Source organism: Vespa velutina, chromosome 3 (assembly GCF_912470025.1).
Source record: "Vespa velutina chromosome 3, iVesVel2.1, whole genome shotgun sequence".
In the NCBI taxonomy this organism is placed as follows: Eukaryota; Metazoa; Arthropoda; class Insecta; order Hymenoptera; family Vespidae; genus Vespa; species Vespa velutina.
The window spans coordinates 3,536,288-3,560,635 of record NC_062190.1 but is presented as its reverse complement, the minus strand read 5'-3'; the positions used below and the strand labels follow the sequence as shown (position 1 = coordinate 3,560,635).

The window sequence follows — 24,348 nt, the reverse complement described above, 5'->3', positions numbered from 1 at the left end:
ATATGGGATATATTGTATACGTCGATTTTATCTGCTTTCTCATTGGTTGACAATAATGCTGCACTCATACGATTGGTAAAGGAAATAACCAATCGAAACGTAATTCAACCATGATAGGTTATTTCGATAATTAAAGTTTCAAACGATTAAAAAATATTATTATCAGTTTTATATATCAAATCTATCAATTGTATTCTTAAAAAAAAATAAGATTTAAGGAATATGGAATTTTTTCTTATAGGTATTTATTTTTTAAGAAACTTTTTCTAAGCGATACGTAAAGAGCGATATGAAAATTTATAAGCAAAAGTAGGAAGAATGTAGATAACGGAATAAACAGGAAATATCATCGAACGAGTTTAAATTCTGAGAGTGCATAGAAGTGTACGAATTCAGTTAGAGACGACAATTGGTCTGAGTGACATCAAGTTAAAGATCTGCTACATATACATTTTTATTGTTCTTTTGGCGGTTTTCTTAAATATCTGATCAAACTTATAATTATTGGATTTTATTAATAATCGTATTCGAAATACTATTTCAAAATGTTCGTGAGCTTTAATTATTATCATTTTTATCGTTTAATATTCTTTTGTCTTGTTGCATTATTAGTCAACGTTAATATAAATTGTTATGCTTATACGCCTCCAAGCGCAACTGTAGAACCTCTTTATCCGAAAGGATTACGTATATCTGTGCCTCGTAAGTAATTTAATAAAAATGTTCAATTAAAATATAAGTATATAATATGCATAATAAATATAATATATAAATATAATATATAAATGTAAGTATATAAAACATAAATAAATAAATATAAGTATATAAAATATAAATAAATAAATATAAATATATGAAAAATAAGTAAATAAATATAAGTATATAAAATTACTAATTTTTTCGTGAAACATTTATAATAAATCATATAAATAAATGAAAACAATATACATGCATTAAGAATTATATATTGAGGATAATTATGTTGCATAAGTCATCCGCTGTACTTTCCCATGACTAAACGTGTTTATTTTATACTTGGATAATACGTAAAATAAAAGATTTTAGTCGATATCTCATAAATATTACATAAAGTATATAAAGCTCATATTTATCTTTCTCTTGTTTTTTTTTCAAATAAATCTTCTCTCAAATAGAGCCGTTATTGAGTATAAAAAAAATTTAATGATTTATAAAGTAAAGAACTATTTAAGTTCAAGGTCAAGATTACAAACTTACTCGATCGGAGATAAAATAGATATTTAAATCTTTTTTTCTCTTTATTTTTTATAGACGAACAGGGTATCACGTTGGTTGCTTATCATGTAAAGTTCAATGAAGATTTTTATTCATTAGAAGCAGGAGTAATTAGTATCGATATTATAAAGCCTCGCAAAGGCCGATGGGTGTATGAAGATCATACTACCGAACTTAAAGAAGGAGATATGATTTATTTTTGGGTACATGTTGTTTATCAAGGATTAGGATATAATCTTCTAAATCAGGAACACAGAGTAACCGGTTTGTATTAACACGTAATGTTAATGGCCTTGTCCATAGAAATATTCGAATTAAAAAAAAAAAAAATTTATATTCATATTTTCTTGTTTTTTTCCAAGAATTTTATAATTACGATGGAACGCCAGTTCATTCAAACAACGTAGGAAATTGTGATACGCCCGCAATAACAAAAGTATTCGATAGAGATGGAAAATTGCAAAATGTTTGCATGAATCAATTGATCTTCGAAGATAACTTTAATAATCTTAATACAACACGATGGACTGTACTCGAACAATTTTCATCTACTCCAGTAATTGAAATGTTTTATAGTAATTTTTCGAAAAAAAAAAAAAAAAAATAAAAAAGGAAACAGTCGAATCGGGCCTTTTTTCTTTATTTTTTCTTTCTTTTTTTTTTTTTTTTTTCTTTTTTTTTTTCTTTTTTTTTAGGATTACGAGTTTGTCGTTTATAACAACAGTGATGATAATGTGAGTATAAAGAATCAACAATTAGTAATAATTCCGACGTTTTTGGATGAAAAACAAGGCGCTGATTTTGTACGACGAGGAACATTGAATTTAGAAAGGTAAAATAAATATTATAATAAATACATTGAATGTTTCTTATATGACTTAATTTTATACGAGAAAAATATTATTTTTAATTTATCTTTTTAATATTTGAAGATGCACATCTACTGATAGTAAAAACTGTAGACTCGAAGCTGTTGGATCACGTATTTTACCACCGATATTGTCCGGTCGTCTCAATAGCAAAAATTCTTTTACGTTTCTTTACGGACGCGTCGAAGTAAGAGCTAAATTACCACGTGGTGATTGGATATATCCTTGTAAGTTATCGATAGGTTTTTTGATGATAACAAACTGATATGACCGATGACATTTATCTCATATTTCCTATGAAGCATAATAATTAGCCAGCTATTTGAATGATTCATTAAGGAAAATTTTTTTCCCTAATTTCTATTGTATTTAATACAGTGATAAGCTTGGAAATAGCGAATGATAATAAACAAGAAGGATGGACTCAACCTTTGATAAGAATTGCATCCGCTTCCGGTAATCCGACATTAAGATCACAACAAGGTACTGACCTAAGTGGTTATGTACTTTGTGCTGGAGCATTATCACCGATTCAAACGAATCAAGGTGAAAGTCCTTACACAGCTCGAGCAGAACTTTTACGAAGAAATTCTGGTATACTCTGGTCTGAAGACTTTCACGTTTACGAGATTGAATGGAGAGAAGATCGTATTCTTGCTAAGGTTGATAAAACGATCTACGGTGAACAAAAAATTGTTGGAAACACTTTCAATCAACCGGTAAGATTTGATGATTCGAATAACGTGAATTAAATTTATTGATCATCTTAAAATTTCAGTTTTATTTGACCTTGGGTTTAGCCGTTGGTGGCCGTGGTGAGTTCCCAGATTCATGTATGAGCATGAATTACATGAAACCTTGGAAAAACGTTGGATCAAAGGTATTGCATTTCGTATAATATATAATGTAAATATGATTAATAAGAATATAATTTATTAATTGATAGGCCGTTCTCGATTTTTATGAAGCACGAGATAATTGGTCACAAACGTGGGATAAAGAAAAGACAGATCTAAAAATTGATTACGTAAAAGTTTGGGCAGTGTGATTATGTATGTTATTTTATATATTTCTTTTTTTTTTTATATCACATTATATATATTTACCATGCCAACAGAAGGATTATTATAAACATTTACGAATTTATTCTTTCTTAAATCGAATCTCGTATGAAGAATAAATGTAAATGTAGTTAGATCATCCAAATTTATTAGATATCCGAAATAAATAATTACTTGATTTTCTATATTCTTTAGAATCATTATCACCATCATTATTATTGTTAAACTATTTCATAAGAGAGATCTCTTGAAAACGTTTGCCAAGAAGATGGAAAAGGTGGAGTTAGTGAGAATGCTAACAAAGGTCGCTTGATTCCTCGTTGATAGGTATTAAAACCGGTTCCCAGTAATTCAATGAGTCTGCTACCACGAAATCCAAATCTTTGCTGATATGCGTAAGAAGCTCGTGGACCGTCTTCGGGCTTGAATGTAATCATCACAGGACCGGTTTTTCCATTCAAAGGAGAAACCAGCCTGAGAATACCGGCTTCAGTATTTTTATGCAACTTCCAAAGTCCATCATTTGAAAAAAGACTCCGTAAGGTTTTCCACCAATCAGATGGCCAAAAATCAGACGGTAAAGTCCTTGTTGTGTCTGTTATGATTGTACACTCAACCTCATTGATTATATTAAATGTCTGTAGAGGAAAAAAAAATTCAAAAGAAGTACCACATCAGTTTTATCCGGTTGTCCACGACCTATTTAATAATAATAAAAACTCACCGTCGTATATAAAAAAATTATATAAAAAACTATGCAAAAACGCATCCCGACGACACTCGGTACGATTCACATGTGAATTGAACGATAAAAGTAGTACGGTTTGCGTCTCTCCTTTATACCTTCTTTCTCTGTAACTTTCTGAGTGATAGAACATGCATAGAATTGATAATCAGTATAGGAATCAATTTCTTCCCAGTCCATTGTCATTCTTTGGATGTATTCGATCGTCCTTAAAAACGTAGCTACACGTATCTCGTTTCACATATCGTTAATGATTTTTACTTTCACTGCTAATATTACGTCAGGTTCTGGTACTATTCGTGGGGGGAAAAAATACATTTTTTCTTGTGTTACCTGCTCCTCTATAAACGACTTCTTCTAATGTACGTAACAGATCAACTTGGTTCTCATTCAGAGACGGTAATATTTATTAAATCGACTTCGTTCAAAATTAATAAAGTTTCATAAAAAGAAATGAATTTGATAATTCGTTCGGTAAGTTTTTCAATGGGATTAATTAATTGTATATACATTAAAGATTTTTCAATAAATTTAAGATGGTATTACTAATGCTATTCCTAATAATTAATAATGGTAAAAATGAATTTGCTGAAGCAACGTTAAATTTTATAAGTGATTTCATACAATACAACGTAGCTGGTATACCTGTTATACACCAAGTGAGTGCACCTTGTTCTCTCTTCAACAACGACTCGATCAACTAATTTGATCTTATACTTTTTTTTTTTTTAAGGAAACTAAATGGAAATTTGATCCAGAAGTTGGAAAAAAGAGAAGAGCCAAATACGAGGCAGAAAATGGTTATCACGGTGAAAAAGCTATAGCTAAATTAAGTATGGGGATTGGATATTTAGAACCATGAGATACGATAGATAAAAACAAAAATTGACTGAATAACATTAAAAAGAAATATTTTGGTTCTGTAAATATAAAAAATGGGATTTGTAAAATTATTCTCTATAGTAAGTAAATCATTCAAACAAAATAAATATTCAGTTATTTTCTTTCGATTTACGACCCATTTACGTAAATAATATAATTATTAAGGAAATGTACGTTAAATAATTAACGAAACATATTAGGATTAATAGTTTACTTTGATAAATTTGAAAAAGCGCATCTCATTAAAAATGTTATGATTCATAACATTGACGATGTGATTAAGATTAACTTTTATATATCATGTGATTGCGATATGAGTAAAGTACGACATACTTCGAACTTTCACTTTGAGTTTGCTTAGAGAAGGAGGACAAATGAGTGGGGAGAAACAAGCAAGGTAAAGGCAATAAAGGTAGACATCGATGAACCAGATACACGTCGAATACACATCTATGATGTGCTATTTTGATTTGTTTCTTACCATTATTTACAGTGTGTAATTACCTCAGGTTAAAATTGTTACATATTAAGTTAAACGAGAGAAGCTCCAACTAAATATAATGGCGAGACATACGGTAAGTACAATTATCCAAAAGAATATAAAAAAACAATTTTTATAACGTAAAATCATATTGTATCATCGACTTATGTGTACAGATGATGACTAAAATTATATTATTAATGATCGTTACTGTACTTCTCGGACTAATTGCCGAAAATAAGGCCACGATAGCGCAACCAAAGGCACCGAATTTCCAATATTTTGAACGGTAAAATATATCGGAAACATTTCAAGATTATGCTTGATAAGTCTTTATATAAAATCATTATAAAGAAATTATAGTGTTATATCGTTTAAAGGAGATATTTAATATGAAAGTAGTGTAGACAAGTTATTATATAGTTTTCCTTTAAAATGTTAATACACGTATATGTATATACAATAAATATTTTATATCGATTAATTAATTAATAAACATGTTTATATGAAAAACAATTAAAAACATTATAACAACATCGATTACGAATTAATAACTTATCTATATACTTTCACAAATAATTATATTTTTAAATACAAATAATGTCTCTTTATGAGAATGAGATTTCTCCTTTTCACCAAATGCATTTTAATTACTTTTTTTTTGTTTCTTTTTCTTAGGCCAAAATATCGTTATCCGTATTATGATGAGAACGGAAAAGGTAAACTTTTATACGGCTATGGAGGTTCTGATTTGTATGAATATCGAACGTACACTATTCTCGAAGGTATACATTAATTCTAACAGAATAATTATTTTTTAACAGTGCTCCATGTCAATGCATATAATGTGTATAAGTTAAAGTTCTATATTTGCGTTATACTGTTTCTTTCTCAGAAATTCTTTTCTAATTAAAGCATTATCATTAAGCATATAATAACAACAATGAATATTTATACGAATTGATTGACTATCATGTAAATAGAGGTATATTTGTACACGATTAAGCTTGCAACAATGAGAAAGAATTTTTTTATTTTTTTCTATTTATTTCTGTAATCTTTATTGCTTAGCATCAAAGAAAACAACGTCTAAATAGATCGAATATTTTTCATTTTTGATTAATCTATTGTAATACGATAAAAACTTTTTCCCGTTGTTGCAAGAATGCTGCATTGTTCACTATGGAATCAAGGAACATTACCAGATCATTTATTTTCCACCTATAATTATCTATATTCTTAAATATAATAATAAATGTATAAATTTGTAAATGTGTTTGACTTTCTTTCATAGAACAATTATTTACCTACAATTTTTTGTTGATAGTAGACACTCTTGTATGATTCTTAATAAATCAGGATATATCCATAAGATTAATGTGCCTTACTAGAGAATTTCTTTTCTCAAATCTGATGAAATATCGGAATCGTTGCTTAAAGAAGATGACACACACGGGAGTATTATCTCGTGGAAAAAGATACGTGCTATTAATAACCATACACGATATTAAAAGGGTAATGGTATAATATTTGAAGTGCATGGAATGTGCAGAGATTATTAATATCTACCACATGTACAATCATAATTATTTAAGACAAGAAGTGAAATGATCTAATTCTTTTATGGTCTCTGTACTTATAACAAAGACTCTCATCATCTATGTGCGGATAGAAATTTATGAAATTGAATCGAAAATTTTATAAACAGTAAAAAAATGCAGTCATAGACTATGAAAACGGCACAATATCTTTTTTAAGAAGTGTGCGTGTAAATTGCAAATATGCAAGGACAATTGAAAATGTAGTGGAAAAAAGTTAGTAGATGGACGACCAATCGCTTTAGTCGAATTATTTTAATATATTCACTCCACGTGATCTTTGTTCGCCTTATCCTCGGCAGACTGTAACTGTCATACAAAGTCCATCTCTGATTTAATGTAGTATTGTCCACCAGCACGTCGCCTTTGAAGTAACCTTTCCAGAAACTTTTTAATTTCACTAATCACAAACACACTCGATGTCAATGCAACTAAGAATAAAATATCTGAAATGAGATGAAATAGTATCTATCAGCACCTAACTTTCTTTACATCTATACATTTTATATTTACATATATTCTTTACATACCATTTGCAGTTAATGCCTCTGTTTGAAAAACTCTTTGCAATGGAGGAAAATAAATAACTAACATTTGTCCTATTACCGATAATGTTACTGCTACTAAGAACATTTTGTTACTCCATAATCCAATGGTAAAAATAGATTTTTTCTAAAAAATAATAATTAAAATAAAATAACACAAAATAAACTTCTTCAAAGAACTTTAATTCATAATGAAAAATATTTACCTGTGACCTGCAACTTAACGCGTTGAACATATCAAAGAAAACAAAGCAAGTGAATGTCATTGTTGTATCTCTTGCAGTATGACCATCTGATGTCATCTAATATACATGAAAAATACGAAAATGATGTAGTAAATTTACATATTTTTAATAGAAGTAATATTTCTTACCTCTCTCTTATATACCCATGCTGTACCCGCAATTATAATAAAAGCAGATAATAATACGTTTATTATAAGATGTTTTGTAATCATAGGTTCTTTAATATTTCGTGGTTTCTGTTTTAAAACATCTTTATCAACAGGTTCTACTCCCAAACTGTAAAATAAATGATATTTAAAATAAATCAATTATGTAGAACTAATAGAGATTAAATTCATATCTAATGTTCTCAAACCTTTGCGCAGGTGGACCATCCATAATAATATTAATCCAAAGTATTTGCATTGCATTTAATGGATTTGGTACACCCATTAATGTAGCAAGAGCAATTAAAGATAGAGCTGCTATGCTGGTACTCAGTTGAAATCGTACAAAGTTACGAATGTTGTGGAAGATACCTTTACCTTCTTCAATTGCAGCACTAAAATGAATTGCGTGTATTAAATGATAAATGATAATGATAATGAGAAAAATTAATGTTTATTCTTACATAATCGTTCCAAAATCATCATCAACCAATATCATATCAGCTGCTTCTTTACAAACGTCAGTGCCATTCTTGCCCATAGCTATACCTATGTCAGCCTTTTTTAAAGCTACTCCATCGTTTACACCATCTCCTGTCATACCGACAATATTGCCTTCTCGTTGTAATGCCTTTACAATACATAATTTATGTTTAGGTGTAACTCGATAAAAGACACTAACGTTTTCTATTAATTGTTCTAACTGATGCTCAGACATTGAATCGATCTCATCACCAGACATCAGACGTGAATGAAGGGTGTCTAGACCAATCATACTCGCTGTAATAATATCATCAAAAAGTTATTTAAAAAACAATTAAACTAGAAAAAGAAAATCTTGTTATAAAAAAAGTATACCAATAGCAACTGCAGTTTCTTTAGCATCACCCGTAACCATCTTAACTTTTACACCACTGTTCATCAGAGTTGCAATTGATTCACGAACATGTGGTCTCGGTGGATCACATATACCCACAAGTCCAACATAGACAAGATCTTGTAGGGAAGAACCACGCGCAAGACCGATTACTAAAAACATACATATGACAGTATATGAGCAATAGCAAGAAAGAAATCTCGATATCCTGTATTGTCATACTTATTAAACAGCACCTCTCAGCCCTTGTTGACCAATATCATAGGCTTCTGTTAAAAATTCTTGATCTTTCTTTTGATTCAAAGGAAATTCCTGACCATTTGCATAATATTTTGTGCATTGTGGCAAAATCTTTTCCATAGCTCCTTTTACAAAATATATTTCCTGCTTATTCTAAAATATGAAAATTCAGAAATTGAAATTGCAGATCGAAAATAAACAATTATGTCTTTGAAGATTTGTACTTACTTCATCATATTTTGGTGCACATTTAACAGCCATCATCTTTTGTTCAGAAGAAAATGGATATTCTTGGAGGCGCAAATACTTTTCAGCACAACCATACATTCCAAATTTCATTGACAAAGCTAATAAAGCACCTTCAGTTGGCTGGCCAAGTAAAGTGTCATTTTGTATTACGGCATTATTACACGCGCATCCTACTTCTAACATATGACTAATTGCAGTACGTGCAAGTTCAGCATTGTCGCACTTCCTTATCCGCACTTCACCTTTATCGTTATAACCAGCTCCAGTAATATCAGCTATATATCCCTCTGATGTTACGAGAATCGTAGCAGTCATCTCATTTTTGGTGATGGTACCAGTTTTATCCGAGCATATCACATTTACGCATCCTGTATAATGAAATAAAATAAACACACATAGTTAAAGAGATAATGGCATCAGAAATATGATTGAACAAACATAATAAGTTAAAAATAAACGATCTTACCAAGTGTTTCAACAGTCGGTAATTTTTTAACAATAGCTTTCCTCTTTGCCATTCTCATAACACCTAACGCGAGTGTTACAGTAACAACAATAGGTAAGCCTTCGGGTATAGCTGCTACTGCTAAACTGACGCTAATTGTAAACATTTCTAATACTGCCTTTCCTTGGATCCAGCCAAGAAGCATAATAATACCAATGATGCAGAATGAGTAGAATGATAATTGTGTACCCAAAATGTCCATACTCCTTTGCAATGGAGTTTTCGGTGCTTCTTCCGCTTGCATCATTGCAAACACTTCGCCAAACTCACTCTTTTCTCCTGTATTTACTACTATTCCCTAAGATATAAGATGTATAATTAATAATAGAATACACTTTAAAATCTAAATAATGATTTATTTTTAAGTCCTTTCACTTACTTTTCCATTTCCACAACGTACTAACGTTCCCATGAAAGCAATATTTTTCTTTGAAGTTAATCCATTTGTTTTAAGCAAAGGAGCTGTTGATTTTTGAGCTGGCTCAGTTTCTCCAGTGAAACTGCTTTCATCGATAGCCAAATCTATAGCTTCAAATATTCTGATATCTGCAGGTACTCTATCACCAATATTTAAATAGACTACATCTCCAGGAACTAACTTACGAGCAAGAAATGTTTCTATTTGCCCCTCCCGTAAACTGAAAATGAAAACAATTGAAAAGATAAGATATGAGAAGAATCTATTAATTTTGGTTTTTATTAGATACTTTATTATTTACCAGTGACAAGTAGGTGGTACTAGTTTATTTAATTCTTCCAAAGATTTTTCAGAACGATATTCTTGTACAAATGCAACAGTTACGACTATTATAATAGCCTAAAAGGAAAATATAATGAAATATCAACATGCTTTTTAACAGAAATACATATTTTGTATATCAATTTGATATTTACCACTGTAATACTGACAGCATCATCAAATTGCTTCATACAAACACTGACCAAGGCAGATGCAAGCAATAAAAGAATCAATGGATTTTTAAACTGCAAAAAAAAAAAAAACACATAAACAAATGAGCATATAAACTCATAGAATTCTAAAAAATTGTTCTTGAAACTATAAAAAATATAATAAACAATGCGAAAGAATGCAAATATACTTGTTCGATATATTTTTTCCATGTAGGTTCCTCTTCCTTAACAGTAAGTTCATTAAAACCAACTAATTGCCTCCTTTGATCAGCTTCTTGCCACCAAAGTCCTGTCCTTACATCGACGTGCAATCTAGCTGCTACCTCTTCTGCACCAAGGCTAGCTGCTTCAGCTGTCGTTAACCACATTTTGGTATCTTGATCTTTATCCTTTAATATAAAATACACAGTTAAAGTTATCTATATCATATTAAATGAACATGATTTTACCTACTTTACTAATATATATATATATATATATATATATATATATATATATATATATATATATATATATATGACTATTTAAATGTTTTCCCTATTTGTTAATGCAATATATAACACTTGCATGTAAGGATTCTCTAACCTGCAAAGAGAATGACGCATAGTTTTAACGCGGTTATCTTTTCAAAGCCATACGAACTATATCGTGGTCACTTTCATAAGTGAACATTTTTTTACCCTAATTGTTACATAGTTATCACTTTACGAAAGAATTATACATTTTTGAAGCTAAAAACATTTAATTGCTGAAATGGCGCTTTTCTGAAAATTTCGTTTGTCCCATATCGAGACTTGCGCGCGTTAAGTGAAGAAAAAAAATGGTACTGAGAGAAATGAAGCAGTGTTTATACTGTTTTTCGATATTGTTTTCTCGTCTATAAAAAACGAGTATGCATAGGAGTAAATATATATCATGATAATGATGATAGATAGACAAGTGAGAGAAACGTGAACCAGTTTATACGTAATTAGACATTTCTGTGTATTTTAACAGTGTGTAACAATTTACGATATGTAATTATGTGTGTGTGTATGACATGACCCTATAAAAATTAACTTGTCGCATTCCAAACAATCAATTTCTTCGTCCAACATTATTGAATAATTTTTTAATTTCGTTCTAAATGAATATTTCAAAATAAATAAATAAACAAATGATTATAGAGAAACAACTATACAAGAACTATTACTAAGAAATCTTAGAAAATAATAGTTTTAATTCGTCTTAATCCTAACCTCTTGATGAATTCTTATCGTACATACTAGAATTTATCACGATATGAATTGGCCATAAATTTCCTGTTTATCTAATTTAAGACTCTTCAAGTTTTGTATTGAATACCTTGAAAAGTTTTATGAATCATCACGATAAAGAAAACATGCAATACAACGAATATATATATAGTTATATATAAAGAGATGTTTACATACATTAGTTTCATTATATATATATGTATACATATATTTTAATAAAGAAAAAAAAAACACATGCACATTCTTATTCGATTCAAGTATTTTGCTATTTTGCAGTTTACAGGTCAATTTAATCTGTCATTTGTTCAACTACACGTAGTACCTATATAAGTATTAATAACATCGAGAATATACTTAAAGAAAAGTTTGTAATTTGATGCCTCGTAGTGAACACACCCGTTTTACCAAGGCTATGGAAACTTTTTTTGCTAAGGAAGCCAATTTTTTGTTGGCTCATTGCTCGAGAATATCGAAGTTTTCTCTTGAGTGCACCTTCTAACAAGCTTTTAACGTTATTGGCAAACGATTGTTTCATATCATCGAACGAGTTCGATAACGTAAGCATATAAAGAGAGACGTAGAAAAAAGAAATAAAAATAAAAAAAAAGCCAAGATAAAAGTAAAGAGCCTGAGGTGGGTCACGTTTCTGGCAGAAAGCCGAAGTAAGCCGAGCATGGAGACATTCGATCGATACGTTCGAAGACTCATGCTTTGAATCTATTAAATTTTTAACTGACACTTGTAATATTTATACATATACGTATGGAAGCGCGCATACACCATCTTATAACACCATCGAAAACCGATATTTTATTTTATTTTATTTTATTTTTTTTTTTTTTTTTTTTTTTTTTAAGCGAACTTCATAAGATATATTTCAATCACAAAATTATTAATTAGGTCATCATTTCTGCACTTATCGACAACTCACACTTTCCTCATGTCTTACCTCTCCGTTTAAATCCACATTGTGTTGCTGTTCCTTTGGCTCCTTGTCTGGTGGTATCTCCAAAGTTGCGTCGTCGAAGAACTGTTCGTACTTCGTACTACTCGTATCTTTCATTTCTACGTCACAAAGTTTTCTCGTTTCCTTACAATAAATCGTTTCTTCTAGAGTTCGTCTTCTCCTTCCTTCTATCCCTCTTAAGAATATTCAAAACGTATCGTGAGGAGAATAAAGAACGATCATAAGTGTCAATGTGTGTATGTGTATATATTATATATACATATATATATACACACACATATGTATATATATATATATGTAACACGTATAAAGAAGATTGAAAAATGTATCCGTCGATAAAAAAGAACGACTATTGTCCGATCGAGATAGTTTCAATTTAATTTTTTAATTTTTACTCAAAATATTAATCACTTATAATATTATCAACCGTACCTTCTTCATATGTCCTCCCTGTTTTCCTTTCCTTTTTTTTTGCTCTTTTTGATTTCCTTTTTTTCTGTTGGAATGAGAAACAATGACAATTAATTTATATATACATATATAGTGAAAGGGAGACTTAAGTATTCGTATAATAAGAATGTACTTCCAGATTCCAATTGTACGAATACTTTAATTTCATTCTCTCTCCTTTACTGTATACAAATAGATATATACAATGTATAGTATTTAGAATAAACAGTGCTCTGTGTGCCCCAAGTTCTATACTTGTTCGTTCGCCATCTCTACGCAATTTCTAGTCACGCGAAGGTCGGAGATATACTTAAACGATATATATGTACATACATATATCTAGATGTAAAATATGTTGTGAGAAACGAATATTCTGTGACCTCGAGAGACTCTTCTGTATGTGTCCTTGTGCTATTCCTAAGTACGTATTCGAGCAATAAACTCGATGAAAGCTAGAATGAAAACGGTTTGCGTTCGATGGGTGGTTACAAGAAGACTCGAATGTGTTGTTCAATGTTGTGAGTATCGATCAGCAAGGAAGAAGCTCATCAAACTAGTTCATGAAATATTTACACGCTCGAACGATATTACACCATTAACTCATTATCCTGTTTATTTAAATAGACTTTGTAGATAAAGGACAAAATACGATCTCCTTTTGTTCTTTTCAAATTTCGTGATATGATAATTAAATAAAAAAAAAAAAAAATAATAATAATAATAATAATGATAATAATTATCTTTATTTAATTCTTATAAACATCTTAAAAAAAAAAAAAATCTTTAATAGGACAACGAAGAAAATAATTATAAAAATAATTATAATATATTAATAGTATTAATATAATATAGTAATTATTATATAATATATAATAATTATATTATATTAAATAATAAAAAATATATATTCAATATTTTTTTTCGAATCATTTATAATCAAACTACACGATTATATCCTTTAAACGATTATTCAGATTATAACTACACGGAAATAATTATACGCAAATGTATATATAAGCAAGTATATGGTGAGTACCAGTCAGTACTAGCCAATTTGTAATTATTCATCCTGGTTCTATTCCTTTTCCCTCTCCCACCCATGCCTACGACATTATAATCGATTTGAATCGAATGTCATGAACAATGAAAAAAAGAACGGAATATCTCAACAATCGGTGATTTTATCTCAATTTTATTAAAGCCACACGAGTTTTCTTTCAAATGAGGACAATAAAAATCGTTAATACATCAATTTCCCATACTTGACATGAAAAATGATGGCGGAAATTATTATAATGAAAGTTAAATTCGTACATAGAAAAGAAACGTTTAATTAAATAAAGCTAACATACTGTTCCACTACCATGAATTTCATAATCGAACTAAATTCCATCGTGATATGTTTATTAACAACGAAAAAACGATAGTTATTTTATTCCCGAAGAGAATGCAAAGGAGCTTGCGTCGTGTGTCCCAGCTTTCGAAAGCTCGATGAACTAGGCCGATAGGTATCGAGTTAACGTAGGTTAGTAACCGAACTGAACTTGTTCCCAAGTACAATTTTTCGAGAATGCTTAGCCAGAAGATACGAGAAATATCGATAAAATCGTTTTATGAAAAAAAAAAAAAAAAAAAAAAAAAAAAAAAAAAGAAACAAAGAAAGAAAGAAAAAAAGAAAACCGAAGAAATAAAAATTACAACAGCTAGTAGAATAAAGCGGTACAAGTGTGTGCTACTTGACGGCGAAAATCAATAACTTGGTTCGGGTCGATGCACTCGACTTGATCGTCTCTCTCAGCTCTTCCAAACGATTTCAATTAATGTCGCGTTACTACGACGTTGTCTTGTCGTAGATTCGAGAAGCAACCGTTAAAGAATAATAACGATGTGCGGAATCGCGTACAATGTGTCACGTAACGTAAGAAAAAATGAATAAACCTAAAAGTATACCGAAGGCACGATCGATGAGAAGTGTATATACTCTTACTCTTTCTTTCTCTCTCTCTCTCTCTCTCTTTCTCTCTCTCTTGACAAATTCTCAAAGTTTTTTCAAAACAATTTCAGAAGACACTACTCGTCGTCCAATTCGTGTACTTTGATCATCTCTATCGTTCTTTTAATGTGAGAAATGAACTTGAGACTCATACACGCAACAGAATAAATTTCGAAAGAAGCATCGAACAATTATGACCTCACCGCAAGCGACGAACTGACGCGACTAACTCGCTACGATCTCACGCGAATGCAACGCCGCTTGCGGGGAACGAGCACGTGCGCCGTGGGAGCTTTTTAGCAGTACGCGCTAGCTCGCGTTCTCGTGTGCGCCACCTTGAAAGGTTGATTTTTTTTTCGATAAATTTGTCTTCTCCCCCTACCATCCCTTCTCCTCTTCCTTTCTCTATTTTCTCTCTCATTCTGTTTCTTTTTTTCTTTTCCTCTTTTCTGCATACTCTAAACGTTTTTTAAGTAAACGAACGAACGTTTAGCCTTGGCTCGAACGGAACATTACATGCATAATTTAACTGCTAACACAATTTTATTCGAACAAATGAATTAATTAATATATCTCGTTCGTTTAAATAAATTAAAAAAAAAAAAAAAAAAAAAAAAAAGAAAAAACAAATAGAAGAAGACAACTGATCGATCTTATTTCTAATGTGACACTACATTGGATAGACAATGTAATATTGTTCAAATATATATGTTATAACGATAAAAAGGTGCAGCAGGGTGTCATATTGATCACACTTGTTCAGTTGTTCTGTGCACATGTCACTTGATATTTATAAAAGGTATGTAGATAATTCAAATTTAAAGTTTTATATTTGTGTATGATTATGTAGAATATTATATTATGTTGTTTTGAAAAATACTTATCAAAAAGAATTATTATGTAACAAAGAAAATAAAAGATATTCCTTGTTTGATCGATGAGATGAGGCCGGCGTTATTATGGATATACAGATATAGCGAATAGAAAAACGAGGATTGACATGAGTAGACGGGGAAGATGAATAATGATTTTCGACAATCGTAAAGAGAAGACAACGAATTGACCGGCTACTATCTACGTATACCGGCGCGGATTTGACAGGGTGCAATTCTGTCATTGAAGTTTCTCTTTCTTTCTCTCTCTCTCTCTCTCTCTCTCTCTTCTGTTTTTCATCTAGTCTTCATTCTTATTGGTCTTTCTCTCTCTCTTTCTCTTTCTATTAACTCTTCGTGCATAGAAGAGATGCGTATAACCTCTAATGGAGGAAACGCGAGTATCCAAGAACCGATCGACGTACTGTGAAATGGTCTGCCCTTCGGCAGAGGAATTAAGTGTTATAAAAAATAGCATATGCTGTGAGCAGTGCGGTCTATTATTCCGAAACGAGCCAAGATATCGACTGCACAACTTGAAGGTACATCAAAGAAAAAAATTAGGAAAGACCATAAAGGAAAACGTTCATTATCACTGCCCGGTAGAAACTTGTGTTTATGCGCCAGAATCGGAAAGATATTTTACGACAATGAAATATCTGAAGCAGGTTGGTTAGTGTGAGTAGATTATCAAGAAATCGATGCAACCATTTTACTCCTTTGATGCAGCATTATCTGAAGGTGCATGCAGAGAAGACTTTCGCGTGTACACGTTGTGCTAAAAGTTTTTCGACCGAAGCTGCGAAGGAGGGACACATGAGGATATGTGGTATAGAATTTTCCTGTTATTGCTCGAAAACTTACAGCACTTACGAGGCACTCCTTACCCATGCTAAAAGATCTTTGCATACTATAGACAATAAATATAAGAGTTCTTTAAGGTAAGGTCAATTCGTAGGAAAGTAATGGTCTTTAATTTTGAAGATAATTTAATGTATATAATTTACAGACATGCGCAATTACAATGCTTATTTTCAGACGAACCAATTCAAAAATGGCCCGTAATATTTCTTTGTCTCCTACTGTCATATCTACGGTAAATAAGCCTGTTAATATTTTACCAAGTCAGAATAATAACAAAGGAAATAATTCTAATGTTAATGTAACTGAAAAGATCACTGTTAATATCGGTGTACAAACCGATGAGTGTAAGAAGTATAGAAGAGCATCAAGTCCATTGAAACAGGTAACCAATAATAATGGAACCAGTGGAAAGCGAAGAGTATCTAAACAAACGCAAACGATCAGAATACAAGATCAAAAACATGGTGGTAGATCAATGGAGACTCAAACTCCAGATACTAAATTCATTGGAAAGGAACCCCTTAAAGTTAGAAAACGTAGAAAGAGTAATTCAATATCGAAAAAACCAGAATCTTCACTACTTAAAGAAGATACTATTATGGAAGATAATTTCACTTCTTCCAATTTATTTCCTGCTAGTCCTTTGCCATTAAGACATGATGTAGGCTTACAAGACTTTTGGGAAGAAAAAAACAATTCTGATACACAAACGATACCGGAGAAAGATATGTTTGAAGCATTACATGATAATGTTTCTCAAACAGATTTAGAAACCTTTTACAGTCATAGTAGTAGTTCACTGATACAATGCTTACCTAAGAGCACCGTAGCATTAATGACATTACCTTATACAGAAGATTCTACTGTTCAAGAATATTCGTTTTCCTCTACAAATAATATATCAAGGTCAGATCCAATGTTAACTGAAAAAACGTTCCATGACAAATTCAGTAGTATAGAGACTCAAACTGAACAAGGATATTCTCAGACGTTTTTTGACTCTGACGCTTTATCTAGAACTTTTGCTTTGAGTTCTACCATTGAAACTCAAACAACAGATAATTTTGATAATATGGAACAATTGTTCTATAACAATACTTACACTCAAACTTCTGATGAAATGATATCATCCGATCTAGTGTTAACTAATATTCAAACACAAACTGCTTGGACGCAATTGGACGATACAACGGTTTCTGCTGAAACTCAAACTAAGTCGCTAATTTGTGAAACAGGTTGCAACATCTCAATGGGTGCTTGTCGTTCATGGCTAAATGCGCAAACAAGTCATACTGAAACGCAAACTGATTTACTTAGCATATTTGAAGGACTTCAGTAATAGTAAAATATATTAAGAATCATTCATACTTACATATACCAATACTTACGTTTTGTTTGTCGTTTTGTAAGTAAGAACTTGCCTATTCCTTCGAAACTGCGTTTTGTTGAATCGTGAACTATTTTTCGAAACGTTATGTGATAATTCATAGCATTTTATACAACGAACACTGCCATAATATGATAATAATTTACTTAAGATATAATTCTGTTTATTGGTATCCAAATTTGTGTAATATATGCACTTTGTCTTTTTTTTTTTTATTGTCAAAATAAAATCATCTGCCTTTAGTGTAAAAAATGATTTTGCAAAGTTGTAAGGCTGCAGAGGTGCAATACACGCATCGCTCTTAGGATTCCAGTAGTTTACTATATTTTCTTTTAACTTAAATTGAAAGCAATTGCACAATGATATGATGCTGTATTTGTTAGCATAATTGTTACTGAAATCCTCTTGGATTAACGTGTATTTATTAAACAATATTCATAAAAGTTGCGTTGCATGATTCAATGTATGTATCGATGAGGTACGTACGTTATACTGTCATTTTGGTCGTACTCAAAAATATGTATATGAAAAATATAATACCTGTTTGTTTATTCCTAATTAACACCTAGTGGAAATTATTTAACTGTAGTCTGTATATCAAGGATAAAGCTTTTAAAATATATCCTCTTTGTAATAGTTGTTAACTATACGATTCAAAGATTAATGAGAAATATTAAACAGAATATTACTCGTCGTACGTCTGTACCTCTGGGTGTCGAAGTTAGATGCATTTTAGAATCTATTCTTAACTAATACAAAAGTACAACAAACACGTCATAAATAACATATTACACAATCGAATCTAAATTATCAATCGGCGCAAATATGCTCGGCACTATTGCGAGAGCACGAGGAACTTAGCGTTGGTTGAGGTTTGAATATAAAAAAGAGGTATGATAGATTTGTATTATGGAAATGTGAAAGCATAGGGATCGTTCAGAGTGCAGGACCAGCAGCATTATTTTCATCCAAATCGGGTAAGAAATCTTTGGTCGTATCTTCTATTCTGTCTACATTTTCAAGGGTAGAGGCAAGTACCCTTAGATTCTCCACTCCAGACATCAATTGTCTATGTCAAAATATATACATTTAAAATGAAAAAAAATTATATGTACATGCATATACCTTAATATATATATATATATATATATTTTTTTATTTTATATTAGAACAAATTATTACCTGAGTGAAATTTCAGCTGTTGAAGCAGCAGTTCTTAATTCACCAGCAAGTCTTCGCACGGTTTTATCCACATTCTCTGAGGTCATACCGCCTTCATTTTTATCTGTAGTAGCAACGGCAGATCTAAGTTCCCTATTTTCCAATCGTAGTTGCGATAGTTCTGTCTAAATTAGGGTTACAATTTGATTGATATAATTCTTGTATATTGAATACATTCAAAATTTATACTAACCGTTAATGCTTTAATTTCTTTTTTTAATGATGTTACAGTATTTTCTGCACTGAGTGCTCTTTTCTGTGAAACAAAAAAAAAAAAATCAATAACACTTCATTCATCTTTCAGAAATAATAGAATGCAATCTAAATTGAAGATCATTTAAATTTGTATTTACCGTACTGCGTTTTAAATTATCTTCAACTTGTTCCACTGCTTTTTCAAGATGTGCAGTTTCTTCATAATCTACTTCTTTTCTAGAAGCAAGTTCTGCTTCCAACATTTGAATTCTGTAATAAGACACTTTGATGTTAGTAAGTGTAAATGATTTTCAAGATATAAGATGAGAATAAAAAAACAACTTGCCTAATTGATTTTTCATTAATTTTTCTGCGAGCTGAGTCCAACTCTTGTCTCAACCTATCATTCTCTAATAAAAGCTGTGAAAGAGCAGCTCCTGTATATACACGTATTTATTACGTTTTTACAATTTTATAATAATAAAATACATACCCTTCGTTCTGTTGACTCTACCATATTAGATTGCGAATTAGATCCAATATCATTGGAAAGATTTGTTCTACTATGAATTGGTCCATCATTTAAGAAATCTGGCAATAATTTGGGTACACTTGAATCATTTGTTGGTGTACAATCTCTTGTAACGACATTATTACTAATTTCTGGTTCTAATAATAAAAAAATAAGTCAATATAATAAACTTAAGAAATAAAGAGAGCAGTATATAAATTTTCTATGTTATATGTAATATAATATTTGTAAAAATATAAAAAATATAAAATCTCACCTCCTGAATCTGAAGCTGACTCTAAAGTGTCAATAATATTATCAACTGTATCAAATATAGGTAAATTTATGTTATTTGAACATGTTACGTTTGAAAGGAAATAATCCTCATGAAGTATAGCTTTATCTATTGAACCAGTAAGATCAAAAGGAATATCAGGCAAAAGTTGTGACTGAGTCTTTTTTGAATCATTTCTATGCCGTGATTGCCTTTGCTCTACGCTGTTTAATGCAAAATCTGGAAGATTGTCTACATCAGGTATACTTTGTTGATCTGATACATGATTTAAGTAGCATTGTTCTATGACTAAATGATCTTGTACGAAATCTGGTAATTCAGTTGGATTTCGAGAATAAACTCCATTATCTTTCTCGAGATTATTTGGACTCGTTGCAGAGGAAGAATAAATCTTTGGCCTTGCACCAGTTTTATAATAATTTGTCTGAGATTCATTTCTCAAAAAGTGTTTAAAGCTAAATGGATTTTCTTCACGACGTGAAACATCTTGACCTACAGTAAGATGATAATTGATAAGATTGAATTACATTAGGATGATTCCGCGCGTAAATGTAAATGAATCTAACCTGTCTGTTGATCATTTTCAATTACTCGATTTCTACTAAGATGATCCTGAATTAAAATTCTATCACGTCTTGCAGACAGCTGATCAGCTTCGTCGGAGGACGAAGATGATGAAAACATTGTATCTGTAGTAAGCTGTCTTGTATTTTTTGATACCGATCGTGAAGATCTATCGATCTTTTTACGATTCGCCATTGTTTGTTTTGAATTTCCCTTCCCAAACAAACGAATCATTCGAGTTTTAACAGAGTACGAAGTAGAACCGCACTTGACGTCTGTCACGATAATCAGGTAAGGTTGGATTTTACAATTTTACATTCGCCGTAACATGCGCATTGTCTTCTTCGTATATTCAGTACAATTTCTTTTGAGTATAGGAGAGATTCATATTCTTCATTAAAAAAAAATTATTTCCGAATAAATAACTTCATTATATCATTTTAACGAATTCCCACAAAGTAAATGAACGATAAACGGAAGAAAATGTTTCTTCATCTTTACAATGAAATTTCTGCGAACTTGTTTCAAGTTAATAAATGACAACCAATCAAAATCTAAGATGGAGAGTCTTCAATTTGGCGGTAAAAAGTTGAATACTTCTTACGTTATCTTTATTACAATTAAATAAGAAATTAACTGAATGAGATGTAAATACTTTAATATTTATTTGATGTGATTCACAGGTAGAAGAATATTTAATGATTACTTGAGAATATTATAAATCAATAACGTTGCGAATAAAGTAAATGATAACCAATCACTTGATGTCATTGAAAACTGCCCGTCAAAAGATTAAGGCTGTTCATCATTCCTTTTTTTATAATGATTTACGCTAACAATGATTTCAAGTATAATTCCTGACTGATTTTAATGAACAAAATCTCATTTTAAAAATAAAGTTTCGAACGAAAACTTGCTTTTTCGAACTTTTAAAAAAGCTTTATTATTTTTTTTTTAATCGCATCAAAAAATGGTGTTTCTCCAAGAATAGTTTATACATAAAAATAAAGCTTTTCAAAAAAATCTGAGAAATCCATGTTTTCCCTTAAATCTTCATCTTTAAAATGAGACTTTGTACATCAAAATTGTTCAAGTATTATGTCTGAACTCTCTGTTGGCATAAACGCTGTTTTCAACATTTCTCGTAAAAAAAAGTTTCGTATAGTGGCGCTCATTGTACTTTGCGGCAAAAGAGAAGAAGCTGATATTACCTCTACTGATTTTCATATAAAGGATAGAGTGGTATATGGTTTATTCCAGTGAAATAGACGATATCTTCCTTATCTGCCTGTGTAAATTGATACTCAGATTTTTTGATCCATTTCAAACGTATTAAAATGCACTTTGCAATGTTCACACGGAGAAACCACGGTAACTTATCAAGCATTTTAATGAGCTTTAGTGTATGATTTTATGGTAAAAATAAGGAAATACACATTCAGTCATTCATGCGAATGAATTTTAGTTCTGAGATATTGTTAAATTTTAGAAAAATTCCTTTTATGTTTTATATTTTAAAAACGTAAAATTGATACAAGAAACGTTTAGCAAAATGACAAGCACCTAAATTCGTCATTTTAGATTTTGATTGGCTCTAATAGTTATTGCGTTTCTTTTCTTTTGCATTCCAATAAATAATCATCGAAAATCATTTTATCTATACGGTCAAATTATAATAATTTATAATTATTTAAACAATCTTTAATGTACACGGAATACAGTAAACTAATATTTAAATAATAGTACATTTAGTTAAACATTACAAAGATTGTAACGTGCGAGAAATTTAAAATAATTTTAATTTAAAATTCTAATACTTAAAAATTTTCATCTCGAGGTTGCCAGGCTTGTGTAATATAAACATATACGCGCTTTTTATTAATTTTGACGATTATCGAATTAATTTTCTTTCGTACTCCGACGAGTGCACATCGAAACTCTTTCTTTCTAAACATGTAAACTTATAAATCAATACTTTCGATAATTTTCCAACTATTTAAATAACTAGTACTATATTGTTTAAATATTATTATATTTAAGTATAATAATATTTAAGTATAATAATATTTAAACAATAATACATTCACTTAAACATTATAAAAATTGTAACACGCGAGAAACTTATGTTTTTCCTGTAAATATCAATGAAGAGTTAAAGGAAATATTTTTGTATATCATACATTTCTAGAATAATTCATACAATTATTTTTTAGACTTTAATTTTTAGAACTGAAGATCTTTGGATACATGTGACGTCAATAAAATTAAACTTCCTTCCCTGTATGAGTATTCCGACGTGTAATTATTAAAGCTCTCTTAGGATATCTTTCCTAGAAGTATCAACGAAGAGTTAAAGGAAATATATATCATACATTTCTTGAATAATTTATATAGTTTCTTATTATAACAGTGGTACTAATTATTTTTGTTGTATTTTTCTGTTTCAGAATTTTATTGCAATCGCACGCATAGCAATGCCCGATACAAATTACCGATACAAATTGACTGTTTGTATCGGTAAAATAAAAATTTCGCCAAGTAGAATCAATGTGTGTGTTCGTTTGTGTTTCGCAATTTAAACAACAAGTGTTTTTGTATTGATTGCGTACAATGCAGTCCTTGGAGTTAGTGTTTGTTCGTAAAGTGTTTTTTTATTTTAACAGTCATACAGACTATATTTATAAAAGACAGTAGAGTTTCGCGAAGTAAATTCAGTGACTGTCCGTTAATAAATAACTACCACGAATTAGAGTCAGTGCATTACTGAAGAGGAACTCATTCAACTTCGATGTTGACCTACCTCATTTTCAACCACCTATAAATTATCCACCCTCAATTTCGATCTAAATTGCGAACGAGTGTTTTGGAGACATCGCAGAACTTTTTAAGTAATAAGTGAATTTTTAAGTCTCTCCGATCACTCAATCATGTCGAGAACGAATGGTCTAAATCAGCAAGAGTGACTGGTTGTAATTATTAGTAGAAGAGGATTGAATGATCACGAGTAAATTTCTTCGGAGATTTATTGTGAATAGTTTGAAACTTATTTTTTGATTTATTTATTAGATTAGGATAGAGTTTTTTTATTCAAACGCTTTTATAATTATTTTAAATTTTAAATATTTTAATGCATTTTAAAATATTTTTCTTGTGTGGAAATAATA

The 24,348-nt window shown here is 30.5% G+C and overlaps 6 protein-coding genes across 10 annotated transcripts; 4 read left to right on the top strand and 2 right to left on the bottom strand.

Moving 5' to 3' along the window:
• The first annotated feature begins 366 nt into the window (after window positions 1–366).
• Window positions 367–3,646, top strand: LOC124947911 (beta-1,3-glucan-binding protein-like). 3 transcript variants are annotated; one of them, XM_047490708.1, is made up of 9 exons: window positions 367–702; window positions 1,291–1,518; window positions 1,617–1,810; window positions 1,950–2,086; window positions 2,187–2,350; window positions 2,502–2,842; window positions 2,902–3,003; window positions 3,070–3,175; window positions 3,512–3,646. In XM_047490708.1, exons 1-8 carry the CDS (start codon window positions 546–548, stop codon window positions 3,169–3,171), a joined length of 1,425 nt encoding a protein of 474 aa, XP_047346664.1. In that variant the 5' UTR covers window positions 367–545; the 3' UTR covers window positions 3,172–3,175; window positions 3,512–3,646. The 3 variants fall into 3 exon arrangements, with proteins under 3 accessions (XP_047346664.1, XP_047346665.1, XP_047346662.1); XM_047490709.1 differs by lacking the exon at window positions 3,512–3,646 and adding an exon at window positions 3,380–3,398; XM_047490706.1 differs by lacking the exon at window positions 3,512–3,646 and having other exon boundaries at window positions 3,070–3,261.
• Window positions 3,647–4,068: 422 nt separating this feature from the next.
• On the top strand, window positions 4,069–6,568 carry LOC124947916. The gene is made up of 3 exons (XM_047490722.1): window positions 4,069–4,403; window positions 4,466–4,588; window positions 4,663–6,568. Exons 1-3 carry the CDS (start codon window positions 4,383–4,385, stop codon window positions 4,789–4,791), a joined length of 273 nt encoding a protein of 90 aa, XP_047346678.1. The 5' UTR covers window positions 4,069–4,382; the 3' UTR covers window positions 4,792–6,568.
• On the top strand, window positions 5,067–6,568 carry LOC124947917. 2 transcript variants are annotated; one of them, XM_047490724.1, is made up of 4 exons: window positions 5,067–5,208; window positions 5,305–5,386; window positions 5,469–5,581; window positions 5,971–6,568. In XM_047490724.1, the coding sequence occupies exons 2-4, from the start codon at window positions 5,372–5,374 to the stop codon at window positions 6,086–6,088; spliced, it is 246 nt and encodes an 81-aa protein (XP_047346680.1). In that variant the 5' UTR covers window positions 5,067–5,208; window positions 5,305–5,371; the 3' UTR covers window positions 6,089–6,568. The 2 variants fall into 2 exon arrangements, with proteins under 2 accessions (XP_047346680.1, XP_047346679.1); XM_047490723.1 differs by having other exon boundaries at window positions 5,081–5,223.
• On the bottom strand, window positions 5,244–15,520 carry LOC124947906 (calcium-transporting ATPase type 2C member 1). Its single transcript, XM_047490702.1, has 17 exons — window positions 15,270–15,520; window positions 13,265–13,328; window positions 12,815–13,007; window positions 10,798–10,998; window positions 10,592–10,681; window positions 10,417–10,514; window positions 10,077–10,335; window positions 9,659–9,995; window positions 9,172–9,560; window positions 8,940–9,096; window positions 8,685–8,855; window positions 8,291–8,606; window positions 8,036–8,221; window positions 7,809–7,956; window positions 7,642–7,737; window positions 7,421–7,562; window positions 5,244–7,336 (listed from the first exon to the last, which is right to left on the bottom strand). The coding sequence occupies exons 3-17, from the start codon at window positions 12,926–12,928 to the stop codon at window positions 7,203–7,205; spliced, it is 2,838 nt and encodes a 945-aa protein (XP_047346658.1). The 5' UTR covers window positions 12,929–13,007; window positions 13,265–13,328; window positions 15,270–15,520; the 3' UTR covers window positions 5,244–7,202.
• Window positions 15,521–15,570: 50 nt separating this feature from the next.
• LOC124947909 (ATM interactor) lies at window positions 15,571–18,956 on the top strand. Its single transcript, XM_047490704.1, has 4 exons — window positions 15,571–16,074; window positions 16,218–16,815; window positions 16,877–17,088; window positions 17,186–18,956. Exons 2-4 carry the CDS (start codon window positions 16,534–16,536, stop codon window positions 18,348–18,350), a joined length of 1,659 nt encoding a protein of 552 aa, XP_047346660.1. The 5' UTR covers window positions 15,571–16,074; window positions 16,218–16,533; the 3' UTR covers window positions 18,351–18,956.
• LOC124947910 lies at window positions 18,809–21,712 on the bottom strand. Of its 2 annotated transcripts, none has more exons than XM_047490705.1 (8): window positions 21,187–21,712; window positions 20,603–21,112; window positions 20,308–20,483; window positions 20,161–20,234; window positions 19,973–20,084; window positions 19,813–19,875; window positions 19,581–19,744; window positions 18,809–19,467 (listed from the first exon to the last, which is right to left on the bottom strand). In XM_047490705.1, exons 1-8 carry the CDS (start codon window positions 21,416–21,418, stop codon window positions 19,335–19,337), a joined length of 1,464 nt encoding a protein of 487 aa, XP_047346661.1. In that variant the 5' UTR covers window positions 21,419–21,712; the 3' UTR covers window positions 18,809–19,334. The 2 variants fall into 2 exon arrangements, 1 of the variants encoding a protein (XP_047346661.1); XR_007100543.1 differs by having other exon boundaries at window positions 19,325–19,467; window positions 19,581–19,740.
• Window positions 21,713–24,348: the final 2,636 nt, after the last annotated feature.